Source organism: Nansenia antarctica, assembly GCF_963989245.1.
Source record: "Nansenia antarctica genome assembly, chromosome: 16".
NCBI classification, from domain to species: domain Eukaryota; kingdom Metazoa; phylum Chordata; class Actinopteri; order Argentiniformes; family Microstomatidae; genus Nansenia; species Nansenia antarctica.
In genome coordinates this window covers 18626350-18640967 of record NC_137686.1, presented here as the reverse complement: position 1 = coordinate 18640967, position 14618 = coordinate 18626350, and the positions used below count along the sequence as shown (strand labels likewise).

General features: G+C 40.8%; 1 protein-coding gene across 1 annotated transcript; it reads left to right on the top strand.

Moving 5' to 3' along the window:
* Window positions 1-1575: 1575 nt before the first annotated feature.
* Window positions 1576-14131, top strand: LOC308172059 (macrophage mannose receptor 1-like; the record flags this gene model as incomplete). Its single annotated transcript, XM_080546970.1, has 17 exons — window positions 1576-1587; window positions 1707-1950; window positions 2121-2300; window positions 2580-2735; window positions 2855-2968; window positions 3165-3251; window positions 3491-3667; window positions 3963-4120; window positions 4205-4339; window positions 4477-4592; window positions 4732-4880; window positions 5328-5527; window positions 5979-6091; window positions 9482-9582; window positions 13186-13397; window positions 13743-13908; window positions 14124-14131. 17 exons carry the CDS (start codon window positions 1576-1578, stop codon window positions 14129-14131), a joined length of 2328 nt encoding a protein of 775 aa, XP_080403096.1.
* Window positions 14132-14618: the final 487 nt, after the last annotated feature.

Below are 14618 nucleotides of genomic sequence, written 5' to 3'. Positions count from 1 at the left end.
GTTCTTTAAGAGGTTGCAAGATTCTTCGGTTCAACTGTCAACCGCAATTCTAACATTGCACAAAGAAGTTTAACTGTCAACTGGGATTCTAACATTGCACAAAGTGAGAGTTGCAACACTGTTTTGAGTTTTGTATATTTAACCTTTATCTATGAAGTCCCTTTGAGGTCAGAGGTCTCTTCTCTTCCTCCGTCCTGGTGACTCACATCCTCATGATGCTTCCCCCATTTACATGGTGCTCCTCTGTACTTCCCTTTCCTTAGCCTGGACTCAATTTGATTCAGCAAATAGTGCTGAGCAGAGCAAAACATACCTTACAACTCAGAATACTACAGTTTGATTTTTATTTTAGCTTGATTTTAACAATGTCTTTGAGAAAACTGTAATTATTCAATCAGAGTTTTTGTAAAAAGTCTGAAAATACATCGCATATCATAGATACGCCAGATGCAGTATTTAAAACTCCCATTGTATTATTTCTCATTGCGTCTATTATAAATAGATTGCCTCAATTTTGCACATTTGAATTAGGGCCCAGTTACTCTACCTTCTGTCTATCTGTCAATGTCACTATCTGTCTATCAAATATAACATACATCAAATACTGAGTGTATTAAAAGCTTAATGCATGGAGAGATACAACACAGTAGTGCATAACAGATCTCTGAAGGGGCCACATGCTGCCACCCAGCTATAATGTAAACACTGAATAAAAGTAAAAGTGCTATTCAAAGTAAATCCAATGCTCCGTCTTATCACATGGGATGCAAGGTCCCACCAGCCTGTGTCTATGCTGAATAACATAATGCTGAAGGTTGCAGTGACTGTAAGTAAGGCAAAAAAGACTTACTCTACTCAGAGACAAAACAGATCTTTGTTAGGAGCAGAATGACAAGAAGACCCCTGACCACAACTGATCTAACAACTTTCCTCACAAATGCATAATGTAGCTCATTATCAAACACAACCAGAACACCATCATTGCCCCATATTATATTGTTGTTATTATTTAAAGTTGGGGCCGACATATTTCTTGCACAAGTGAATCCAGTGAATCATGTCCTTGAATCAGTGACTTGAAAAGTGGAAGTGTTGAAAGTGAGAATGTGTCTAGTGACAGACCAGTGTTGAAATCCTTGAATGACACCCATTCATAGAAGAAGAAAAAAACACAACATGTGACAGGATATTTCTTACCTACTAAAGAGTGCAGTAGATGGCATGACCTTACATCAGGTCCTCTGCCAGCAGTGTAAGGACAGTGTCAGTTTATATCAGTTAGAGTCCTACTAGGACAATGCTAACCATCAAGATAACCGTAGCTGCCATTTTGCTCTTCATGCAAACCTCCCAGTGTTCATCACTATCAGGTACTGTATGTTCCCATAGCAACCGACAGTAATCATATACCTGTATATGATTCCCCTCAGCAGGGAACCAATTGTTTTTTTCTGAGATTTAGAGGCCGCCAGAGGTAGATCATCACATATTCTAAGACAATGTACTGTAGAGTATTGCCATCAATTGTTGTAACCATCCTCTCTTTCTCTATAGATGCCGTGTTTAGTCTCTACAATGCAGACCGGGGTAAGACTCTTCATGTCGGGAGACCCAATGGACCTTCAATGGAGACTTTTACATGGACCAATGTGAATAGTCACTTGATACGCTGGGTATCTCAAGGAAGACTATTCTCCCCAATCCAGAAAAAGTGCATCAGTGTCCAGGGAAAAAGCCAGGGTAGTGTACTGTTGTGGTATGACTGCAATGAGAAGAGTGACCTCCAACAGTGGGAATGCAAGAATCAAACGCTGCTTGCACTCAAAGGCCAAGACCTGTACATACGCGTTATTGACAACGGTAGGCTAGCGTTGTCCAAAGACACGGGACCCAGGAGCCGGTTCACCATTAAGGGTACAACGGACGGCGCCTGCTCAAGAAGACACAGAGGTACAGTATTCGCACATGATCACTCCTGATAGAATCAGAATCAGAATTGCTTTTATTACATCTAATGTACGGGTACACAGAGTAAAATTCTTAGGTTAATTTAGAATAAAACACCCTATTCTGCTCTGCAAATGCATCCTGACCTCACTATCTTTCCTGGTTGCTTCCAGAAATATTTACCATTGATGGCAATGCATACGGCCAGCCTTGCCAGTTTCCCTTCTTGTACAAGAACCGATGGTATGGAGACTGCACCTCCATCGACCTGGAGGCCCAGACCAGACATACCTGGTGTGCAACCGAAACAAACTATAGTGTGAATGAACTCTGGGGGTACTGTCCAAACAAATGTGAGTATACAATAAGTCTGACAAAAGCTAGTTTATAACTGTTTTAATGTCGATTCAGTAGGTGATAACTATTCCATAATTAAGTACAGAATGTCATCAAAAACTCAGGGTTGTCAATGGCTGTTAGAAATACACTTTTTGCCAATCATATTCTATAATTCAATCAATTTGTTTATCTTTTTTTTGTTATCTAATCAAGTTGATAAGGATAGATAGAAAGATAGATCCACAATCATTTTGAATAATCTATGTTTTATCTCATCTATCACCCCTTTACAGTCACTGAGAACTGGAATAAAAATCCTGTGACAGAGGTGTTTTACCAGTTCAACTCCCATTCTGCCCTGACCTGGCACCAAGCCCGGACCAGCTGCCAAGAGCAAGGCAGTGACCTGCTCAGCATCACTGAGCCCCATGAGCAGTCTTACATTGCAGGTAGCGCCCCCTGGTGGCCGTGACTAACTGGATCATGTACAGCAGTCTGAACAGTATGAATGATCTCAACCTTAGTAACTCAAAATGATTTCCTCCATCCTTTTCTCTTTCTCTGCAAGGTGCCTTGGGGAGTGAGCACTTACAGTTGTGGATAGGTCTGAACATCCTAGACCAGAACAGTGGATGGGAGTGGAGTGATGGGAAGCCTTTCCGTTACCTTCGATGGGATTCTGGTAAGTGTTCCCAACATGCTTCCACACCAAGCATCTAACTATGTACATGGTGTCATGAATGCTACTTCTCATTACTATCACTTATTACTATGGAGGTGATACTTGTTGTCCAGGCCCACTTAGTGATGTTGTTCTCTGGTTATAGCACATCCACTCTCTGATCCCGGGCATAACTGTGGAGTCCTAAATTCTGCAGTGCAGTCCTACTGGCAAAGTTCACTCTGCTTTAAGAAGCTTGGATACATCTGTCAGAAGGGCAAGCCTGCACCAACTGTTCCACCAGGTGAGAAAACAAATGTATTCTCTTCAATTGGCATACATTGTATGGCTATACCATGACATGTGTCCATTCACTTACAACAAGTACATTTGCCTAAAGTAAGTTGCTTTGGATAAAGGTGTCTGCTAAATGTGAAAAATGTAAATATGAAAAATGTCCAGTTATGATAATTTGGACATTGATATCTGTTATTTAGAGTATCTCAATTTTCTTTTAAAATGTTCTCACCTTTTGATGGACAGTTGTGTCTGGTTTCTGTACGAGTCCATGGGTCCCCTATGCTGGCCAGTGCTACCTCCTTAAGCTTGTTAAGAAAACTTGGTCCGGCGCCCTGAAAGAATGTCACAAAGAGGAAGGCGACCTCGCGAGCATCCACAACATAGAGGAGCAAAGCTTTGTCATCTCCCAGCTGGGATACGGTGAGTGAAAGAATGAAGCTCTCCAGCCCACGTTTTAGACTTTCCACTTGAACTGATCATGAGGATGTTGCTGGAGTATGATCTCTATCTTACAACATGACTGTATCAGTGGAGTTGTTCCGAGTCTGTGTCCTTGTCTCACCAATAGCAAAGGGAATAATAAAAGTATGGATGATGTTGTTTTGATGCTTGACAAGCAAGACGTCCATTTCTGAAAAAGACATTGATGGACAATTAAGATGGGTACAGTACACTATATCAATGACATTCTCTTGTGGCTGTTCCTGGTCTGCAGCATCCACTGATGAGTTGTGGATCGGACTGAGCGACCAGAAGACGCACCTGCTGTTTGAATGGAGCGACCACTCCAGTGTCACCTTCTCCAGGTGGCACGTTGGGATGCCCACCCACGCCAACCGCCCGAGAGAGGACTGTGTCCTCATAAGGGGAGAGGTACGGACAAACCATGTTTCCATCATCCACACATTCCACATCATCCCCAGAAGACATAATGTCCTTCTTGTTGCTTTCCCTAAGCTAGACATCTTTCTGTTGCAGGAGGGGAAGTGGGCTAACCATGTTTGTGAGAACAAGTTTGAGTTTGTCTGCAAGAAGAAGGCTGCTTCCAAACCCTCTGGAGATCAAGTGGAAACCAACCCAGGATGCAAACCTGTGAGTTCAGTACACTAGCCTGTAATATTTAGTGAATCTCTCTGGTGTTTTGTTTGGATCTGTTTTTATAACAAACATCACCTGGATTGTTGCTGGACTGATTGTTGGAACGTTATTGTTTGTTTTTCATTCACAAGGGTTGGAACAGGTATGGTTCCTATTGCTACCTTGTGGGATCAGACACAAAGACTTGGAACGAAGCTAAAGACACATGCAACAGCTCAGGTTACTACTTGGCTGATGTTTCAAGCGGGTAAGAGAGCAACTGTGACTATGTTCATTATTGCTGTAAAATAATATTTATATAATGTTTTCTTTACTACTCAGAATGAGAGAAATTTGGAAATTCGGAAACTGAAGGTTTCCATTTGTTTTTTTGTGAATGTTCACAGAGTGGATAATGCATTCCTCATCAGCTTGGTCGGGGTGAGGCCAGAGAAGTACTTCTGGATTGGGCTTTCTAACCAGAATAATATTGACAACTTTGTTTGGACAAACACAAACAGAGTGAAATTTGTTCACTGGAATGCAGAAATGCCAGGTGTGGGATCAGAACACTAAAGATGATATGACTAACATATCCCTTACTGTACACTGAGATGAAACTTAAGGCAAAACCACCACAAGACACATATTATACTGGATTAAATTAAATTAATTAAAAATTAATTTTGTCATTTAGCAGACGCTTTTATCCAAAGCGACTTACAATTACGAATTACAGGGACATTCCCCCTGGAGTAACTGAGGGCTAAGTGCCTTACCCAAGGGCACACTAGTAGTGGTGTGGCTTCAGGCGGGATTTGAACTCACAACCTTCCGATCACAAGTCCAACTCACTATCCACTAGATCACCACTCACTATCAACTCACTATCCACTAGACCACCACTACCCCTGGGGATTGTTTACTAATCAGACTTACTGCTATTTATTGGGATAGTTTCATCCTTATTTGAAATTCCTCCTTTCATCCAAAACAACATAAGGCAGCAGACAAGGTTGTGTCGCCATGAGAACTGGGACTTCAGCTGGATTATGGGATGTTCTGAGCTGCACCAATAAGGAGAAGTATATCTGCAAGCATTTGGCGGACGGGGTGGTCATGACCCCAGCCCCGATCACCCCAGCCCCTACCAGCTGTCATGAGGACTGGAAACCTGTGAGCAATAGAAACTACTGCTACAAGGTAGAAACAAGCACAATATTTATTTCTTTTTTCACGTTTCAAGTTTATTGTTACGTCACATTACACAAGGGTAAGAGAGTAAAATTCTTAGTCTTCGATTCTTGACATTGCAACACAAGACCTTGTGTTGTTACTATGTTACTATAGCGTACATACGTCATGTTTCCACAAAGCACTACGATAGCAATATAATTACGATTCTGAGTTTCTTTAAGGGTTCGGCAGTAGGCTATATGAACTTTGAGTGGTTAATGTTAAGTGTTATGCTAATGTTAATGTATGTGTTATGCTATCCGAACTGTTATGCCCATTCCTTGACCACTACAGGTACATATGTCATAACAATCTAATGCTATGCATGTGAAAATACATTCATTACTGTAGCTGCATTGTTTACTTGTATGTACTCCTTCAGTTTGGCTTTAATCCATACCTCTCTTTCTTGTCCCAGTTTTTCACAGGGCCACGATCTGAAGAAAAGACCTGGTTCGAAGCTCTGGACTATTGCAGGGCAATTGGGGGAGACCTGCTCAGCATCCACAGTAATGATGATATACGTGAAAGGTAAAGCACATCCTTAAACCCATAGAATGCAGGCCTTGTCAGGAAAAGTGTCCATACAACTCTATTTCTACTCATTATTTTTCGAAACTTTTAATATTGAACGTGACATTTTAGAATAGACAAAGTTATATTGCAAGACGTACAATGTTTTTTTATATTGCATTTGATTGTGAATATTGTAGGAATGAAAACTGTTTCTACAGTCTCTTTGATTGGTCTCAGACTTACAATGCCCTGACTGGCTGCTAGATGGAGTTAGAGCCCCACTAGTAACCCATAAGCTATGATACATACACTTCTCTAGGCCTGTTACATTTCTCACAGATGATATAACACTTATTCATATGATTTTGAATCATTCAGGTCTGGCAAATCCTGGATTGGTCTCAGTGCCCAGGATCCTAACAGTGGCTACGTATGGAGTGATGGATCACCAGTGAGTCACGTTGAAACATTTGATCTTTTACTAAAAAGCTATGCATCTTCTTTAGTTAAGTTAAGTTGTGTTTGTGTTGTTACTAAATACTTTGGTTTAGCTGCCACCCATGTTGTGTGATGTTGGTTGATAATAATCAATCAATAATAAATAAAAAGTTTGACAAACAAGTTTTCTACAGTACACTGCATTTGACATATTGTTTCTCAAAGTACATTTCATGCAAGACTGTCTTTTATTGTTTTCCTCAGCTGTCTTTTCAACACTGGGCTGACTCACAACCCGACACTAAATATGCGGGTTCACCTTGCGTTGAAGTCAGCCTGTATAACTCGTTTGAACGTGAAGGATCTTGGGAGGTCGACCACTGTGAGAGCCACAATGATTGGTTATGCCAGATCCGTAAAGGTACAGTATGAGCTATGAGAACTGTCTGCCTTCTGTTGCTTTTGTCTGGGTCACAGTATGTGGTGGGAGAGGAAGGCTGATCTTTAAGTGGTGGACATGACAATCTTGTTATTAGGCTACATCCTTTTCCACTGCTTACTGCTTAGCGTACTGTAGTTGTATTCTTGTAGCTAGCAACAACTTAACTTAACTGTTCCACTGAGAATCCTATGATTCTCTACTGGGACTGTGAGGTTCAGCTTGACATTCAAAAGAAGATTTTTGAGGAATTTGGCAAGTTTGTTGGTTTTCAACTTGTGACCTCCCTGAGCTAACTCTTGTTAGCTTGGCAGTAATTCCTCACATTATTATTAGGCTATACCTTCAGCTGGCACGTACGGTCGAGTAACTAAGTGACTCTGCTAACTTGTCTTGCCTTGTATGAGAGTTATTTTTAAATATATTATCTTTTTAAAGTTATTTTTTTCTGAGTGGGGCAGTCCCACTCATATTTTTTATTTTATTGGACAGATATAGTGAACACTGAACAGACAGGAAAGTAAGGAGAAGAAGGGAGAGAGGGCATGTCAGCAGAGCATGGGCCGGATTCGAACCCATATGTGTGCACTGTTAGACCACTATATATTCTCTTTTTGACCCTGAAAAATTCTGTAATCGCTATGGCAGTATGTTTTGGGTCGTTGTCTTTCTGCATGATGAAGCACCATCAAATTAATTTGGAAGCATTTGCTTGTACTCGAGCAGACACTTTTGTACACTTCAGAATACATTCTTCTGCTGCCATCAATTAAAACAAGTTTCACAGATTACTGTAAGTGGTACAACAGTATGCTTTAAATCCTGGGCAGATCTTTTATCTTCCAAATGTTCCACTTGCAATCATTCTGGTACATTATAATATTAATCTTAATCTGTCTTTTACCAGACCTCTGCAGGCTTTTAGATTGGTTTCTAGAGAGGTTTGATTGATCCTGCCGTTGAGTATTTGGTCTGTTCTTTCTCCTTGTTTGGTGCACCTGCAGGAAAGACACCGAACCCCCCTCCCAATGACACTGTCTCTGGTAAGTCACCTGAAGACCAGGGGAGTCTGGTGGACATTTGAGGACGGGCTCATTGGAATGCATGGAATGGAATGACCCATTCCAAACATTCCCCATTCCATTCCATGCATTACAATGAGCCTGTCCTCAAACTGTCCTCCAATTTCAGCCTCCACAAGCCACCCCTGCTGAAGACCAACACTGCACTGATACACAAAGTCAAAATACCACGCCATCCAAAAAACACAAAAGAAAATGCACATACAAATGACCTAAACATTACCATTTTATTATTCTGTGACACAAGTACCTGCTCTAGTGCCTAAACCTTTTCCTCCACACATGGACTACTTTATCGACCCAAAAGTATACACCGAAATGCCAGGGACTCTTATGTAAAGTCTTTTCTATCCTCTTACAGACTACAATGTGACTGCGGATGGTTGGATAGAGTATAAAGGCAATCAGTATTATATCAATGAAGAACCTCTGGCCATGGAGGAGGCCAGACACTACTGTCAGCAGAGCCATGGTGACCTGCTAGTTATGGATGGAGAAGATGAAGAGTTTGTGAGGAAACAGGTATTAAACCACCGTCCTCTGCCGTGCCCTCAAAGTCATACACTACTGTACATAGCCAAAAGTATGTGGACACAATTATGGTCTAAGGCTGTTTTTCATGGTTTGGGCTAGGCCCCTTAGTTCCAGTGAAGGGAAATCTTAGTGCTACAATGAGATTCTAGAGAATTGTATTCTTCCAACTTTGTGGCAACAGTTTGGGGAAGGTCCTTTCCTGTTTCAGCATGACAATGCCCCCATGCACAAAGCGAGGTCCATAATGACGTGGTTTGGACATGTTTGGTGTGGAAGAAATTGACTGGTCTGCACAGAGCCCTGACCTCAACCCCATCGAACACCTTTGGGATGAATTGAAACGCCGACTGCGAGCCAGTCCTTCTCGCCAAACATCAGTGCCCAACCTCAGTAATGTTCTTGTAGCTGAATGGGAGAAAATCCCCGCAACCATGTTCCAAAATATAGTGGAATGCCTTCTCAGAAGAGTGGAGGTTGTTATAGAAGCAAAGGGGGGACCAACTCCATATTAATGCCCATTGTTTTGGAATGTGATTTTGGGTGTGATGTTGGGGTATCCACATACTTTTGGCCATGTAGCGTATATAGAGATTCACAAACACCCTTTCAATCCAGAAGACTGACTTTTTTGTGGGTGATTTTTCATTTAATGAATTTTTTTTTTCCTTTCTTTTTTTAAGATATGGAAGTTATATGGACGTTTTTACATTGGACTAACAGTTGATCTTGATAGTTCACTCAGGTAAGCTTATGAGTTTTTAAGAATAAATCTCCCTCTTATTAGACTGTAGTGTTCCTTAAAACAAACTAAAACAAAAATGAGCCACTGCTACTAATTTCAACAGATTTTCAAAGTGCTTGGGGATGTAGACAGAGTTGCTAGTGAAACTGCCTGGGATGTGTGGTGTCTAGGTGGATAGATGGCTCCCCAGTGGTGTTGAGAGAGAGATGGGGCCCAGAGCAGCCTGATTTCAAGAACAATGATGAGAACTGTGTGGTAGTGAGCAACGATGGTGAGTGAAATTAAATGAAGTGAGACTGAACAATTATTTTATTTACCATTTATCAAAAGGGAGCAGAATTTCATTCTTTTAGCATCACAGAAATGATTCCAAGCAGCATATTATACAGTGCCCTCCAAAATTATTGGGACCTCTGGTAAAAATGAGTAAAAAGGGTTATTAAAAAATGTGTTTGTTTTCTTATCTTTCCCATGTTGATGTATGAATAAGGGAATATAGCCTCTGTGTCACCACGTAGTTATACCCCAGTGAAACAGGAAGTCGTGGATTACTATGCACTCTGATCAACTTAAAAAATTGATAAAATACTTAATTTACATTTTGTTCATAATAATGTCTAGGGGTTCCAATAATTGTGATACACATGTTTTTTTTTTTTTGAAATACGGTAATTATTTCTTGATAGATATTTTTTTTCTCAGAATACATTTAATTCAATTCAAGTTCAAATTCTACAAAGTTAAACATGACACCTTTCAGAGTTTTTAAATGATAAAAAATGAAAAGGGCCTGTGCAAAAGTTTGGGAACCCTTTTGGATTATTCTTTGTTACCTTTTGAGAAAAAGTATTACTAAGGCCCAGACCAAGGTGATTTACTTGTTAGGGCTTCAATGAGTCAGGCGAATATAATTCCAGGGTTGAACTATATATATATATATAGGGTTAGGGTTAGGTGCTAGGGTGCTACGGTTAAGGTTAGGGTTAGGGTTAGGGGTAGTGTTAGGGTTAGGGTTAGGATTAGGGTTAGGGGTAGGGTTAGACACGCCAGCATGTACCAAGTCGACGTAGCACCTAACCCTAACCCTAGTTTTCCCACATGTACCGTATTCCCACATGTACCGTAACATATACAGTATATATATATATATATATATATATATATATATATATATATATATATATATCTTTTTGGGCACAACCAAAGAAGGTATTTGGGATGCACTGAAGCTTCGGCCACCGAATGTATTCGGCCGAATAATAGCAAAAAAAGCACATGATGACGCGATGCTGTTCTTATTTCTAAAGAAAAAATCTTTGAAAAATTCTAGAGGCTAATGTTCGAAGGTCAGTCCAGAAATTGAAGTTGAAGAGAGGTTGGGTATTCCAACAAGACAATGACCCGAAGCATACCTCAAAATCAACCATGAAAACTGATGAAGGTTTTGGAATGGCCATCACAGTCCCCAGACTTGAATATTATGGAACATCTGTGGAGAGATCTCAAACATGCCGTGCATGCAAGAAGGCCGAAGAATATTTCTGAGCTAGAGGTGTTCTGCCAGGAAGAATGGGGAAAAATTCCCAAAACAAGAATTGAAAGACTCTTAGCTGGCTACAGGATGCGTTTGCAAGCTGTTATAGTTGCCCGAGGAGGAGTTACAAAGTACTAGCTGACAGGGTTCCCAACTTTTGCACAAGGCCTTGCTTTAAAATGTGATGAAATGTGTCATGTTTAAGTTTAACTTTGTACCATTTAGAGGTTAGGTTTGCTTCTTTTTACTTGCTATATTAATTAACAATCAATGCCCAAATAGTTGTACCCCACTGTAATATGAAACTGTCTTTGAAAGGTGGTTTTGATTGAAGCATTTAATTTCAGCATTATATCTTAAATATTTGTAGGGTTCTGGGTTAATGTCAACTGTGGAATTCGGTCAGATTCCATCTGCAAAAGGAGTGGGTCATCTCACGCCAACAGCACTGCGGCCCCCACTGTGCCCCCCAAAGGTGGCTGTCCACCCGACTGGGACAGCTTTGAATCAAAGGTCAGAGGTCACAGACCCTCTAAATGCAGTGGGTGAGGGTGTAGTGCCTGTAGGCCTACCCCAGAAATGTGGTTGCCAATCTTGACGTAATTTCTCATGTTCCAACAGAGCTTTGTACTCTTTGTTGCCTATAGTGTTACAGGATCATTGAAGCCCACCAGGACACATGGGCTGAGGCTAAAGCACAGTGCAAACAGATGGGAGGAAACCTAGCGTCCCTTGTCAGCAGAAGCGTGCAAGGTCTGGGGGATTCCTTTAACCCTAATGAATAGCTTCTCATCATGTCATTAACCAATTGATTGTGCACGATCAAAGTTCTGCATAACTGAACCCTAAAACGAATGAATGAAAATATCACATCCATGTACACAACTGCCACAGAACTGCAGTATTATGCTGACTGACCAAACCTCTCCTATGGATTGTAGTATTTTTGATGAACAAGATGGCTGACGGTATTACTACAGACCTGTGGATTGGCTTGAATACCATGGGCCGGTATGAATTCCTCTGGACTGATGGGCGACCAGTGCGCTATACCAACTGGGCTCGAGTGGACGTAAGTTTGACTGAAAATGTGAGAGGGGGCAGTAATGTAGATCTGTCTCTCTCTGCCTTTTTATGAGAGAAATGTGCAGACAAACATGACTGTCACAAACTAGTGCCTATATAGATACTGTACATTCCACCAATCTTTGTTGTGTGGGAATACAAGGATGGATTGTAGATGGGTTGCATTAAGATGAGACACCACATACTGTGCCTGACAACACAACACTGACTAGTTTGCTTGGGCCTGCACCAAAAACCAGAGGGCAGAGTTGGCACCTTTGAGACTATTACATTGGTTCTATCAGGCAAACTCAATCAAGCACAGCAAAGTATTTATCATGATTTTAAATACCATTTGAACCTTGGTCTGTTTCGATTTGTGTGCATTTTACTCAAAAACCGCTGTTTTCTTTCAAATTCTAGTCGGAACATTACATTACGGATGACACTGAGGTAAGGTGCATTCAAACTTAAGGCAGCTGAATTAATGCAGCCACTGTCTGAGCAATGTAACTTCACCAATTTGTCAGTAACTATGAGCGTTCATGACTGCACTATATTTAATGGTACACTAAGTACCAACTAATTACATGATAAAATTGTAATTACACTACACATAATATGAACTAATGTGATTTGTAAAACACAAGTCTGAATAGAATATGACAATGTTGACGATAACCTTGGCACTCTGTCTTTCTATGCAATATTATGTTAATGATATTGATGATAGTAATATCAATGATCATCATCATCCTCAACATAACGTACATCTTACATTTTATTCAAAGTTACTATATCAGACTACAAGGCCATCATGAATATTTTTTTGTAAGACTGATTAGATTTACTCTCACCGTTACCTTTCTCTTTAGGAGGGTCAGTGTGTTGTGATAGACAGCAGTGCATCTGACTTTGGAAATTGGAAGATAAAGTCCTGCAGCGACACCAATGGATACATCTGTCTACGGAATGTTGGTGAGCAGACCTCCGTCTTGACATAATGCAAAGTCCCTAAGCAGGCATTCAGCCAATCAATGTCACTCATCTTTAGAGTCTTGAATCTATCTAGTTCAATGCGGATGAAGCTTATGTTTGTTATTTTTGTTTACATTTCTACCAAGATGTGTTAATTGCAGTATTTTCCTAAACCATCACTCCTATATCACTTGTATTTTGCTGTAGTCATATTTCCTTTCCACAACCTTGATGCTAACTGCATTTCTATTCTGACTCTGCATTGCCATTCCCCAGATCCATTAATCCGTGTCCCAGCACCAACAGTGTTTCCTAAAGCCTACGTTAAGGTGGGCAACGACTCCATCAAGGTGACGACTCAGAAAATGAGCTGGAATGATGCCAAGATGCACTGTGAGAAAGATAGCGCTCACCTGGCTAGCATTCTGGATGATCGGTCCGAGGCTTACGTTGAGCTGCAGGCTCTGAAGCTCAAGGCACCTTTGTGGATCGGTCTCAATAGACTAGAGGTACAGTACTGCAATGTTACTTCTTCAAGCTGCAACAGTTGGCTAGAGTGTGCAGGTTTAGCTGGTAATTAGTCATATTTGCCTCCGAATAACCATGTGGCCTCATCTAGTATATGGTAGAAGATGGGTCCTCTATACCCTGATACAAAATGTCTTAGCAAGAGAGGGTAATATTTATTATACTATTATTTATTCCATTCATTATTGAACCTTCATTAGAAAGCCATTAGCTCAAAATACAGTAATACAGTATATGGGTTGTCTTAACCATTAAGGAAAATAAAATATGCTCTTACTTTCCTGTTCATACCTGAATCCATACCTATTTTGTTCCTTCCTTTTCAGACTGATGGCTACTTCAGATGGATGGATGGCTGGCGTCTGAGCGTGGTCCATTGGGCCGTAGATGAGCCGAGCCGAGATCGCCCCTGTGTGTACCTGGATGTGGATGCCAAATGGAAGACAGCTTTCTGCAATCAAACTTTCAACAGTGTGTGTAAGCAGTCCACAGGTGAGATATCAGACAGACAGATGATGTGAGCTATTGCATCAGCTGCCTCATGACCATTTATTATGGGCCTCCCATAAAAAGTGGTCTTCAGAAGGGTTCATATTGAAAAGTCATGAATTAGTTGATGCTTTATGAACAACAACTTGGCACAAACATGGTCAAAACAAGAGTATAAGTTGTATTGTACTTCAATGTGTTGCGTCTTGTGATTGTAGTGTGTTGAGTGTGCAGTTTTCACTCAATGAAAGTGTCGATGACATGTGTTATTTTAAAAAATGTCAAAAGCTTGCAAAATTACTTAAGAAGTTCAACTGTTCAACTGCTTACATGGTATAAAACAAGAGTTGCAACACATGGGGTCACTTTTTATTTTATTTGATAACACTAGGATAAAAACTAGACCCATTGAGGTGCTCTGTCCTTAGTATCTTGCTCCTCCTCTGTCCTGGTGAATCACATCCTCACAGGGCCTCTCTCTCTTACTGCCTCTCCACTTCCCTTTCGTTAGCCTTGACTCAGACTTTATACTTCTTCTTTTCCATACCGCAGCTATAATGTAAACACTGAATAGTGGGAAAGTGCTATTCAAAGTCAATCCAACGCTCCGTCTTATCACATGGGATGCAAGGTCACACCAGCCAGCCTGTGTCTATGCTGAGGTCAACATGAAGCTGAAGGTTGCAGTGACTGTAAGCAAAGCAAAAAAAGTT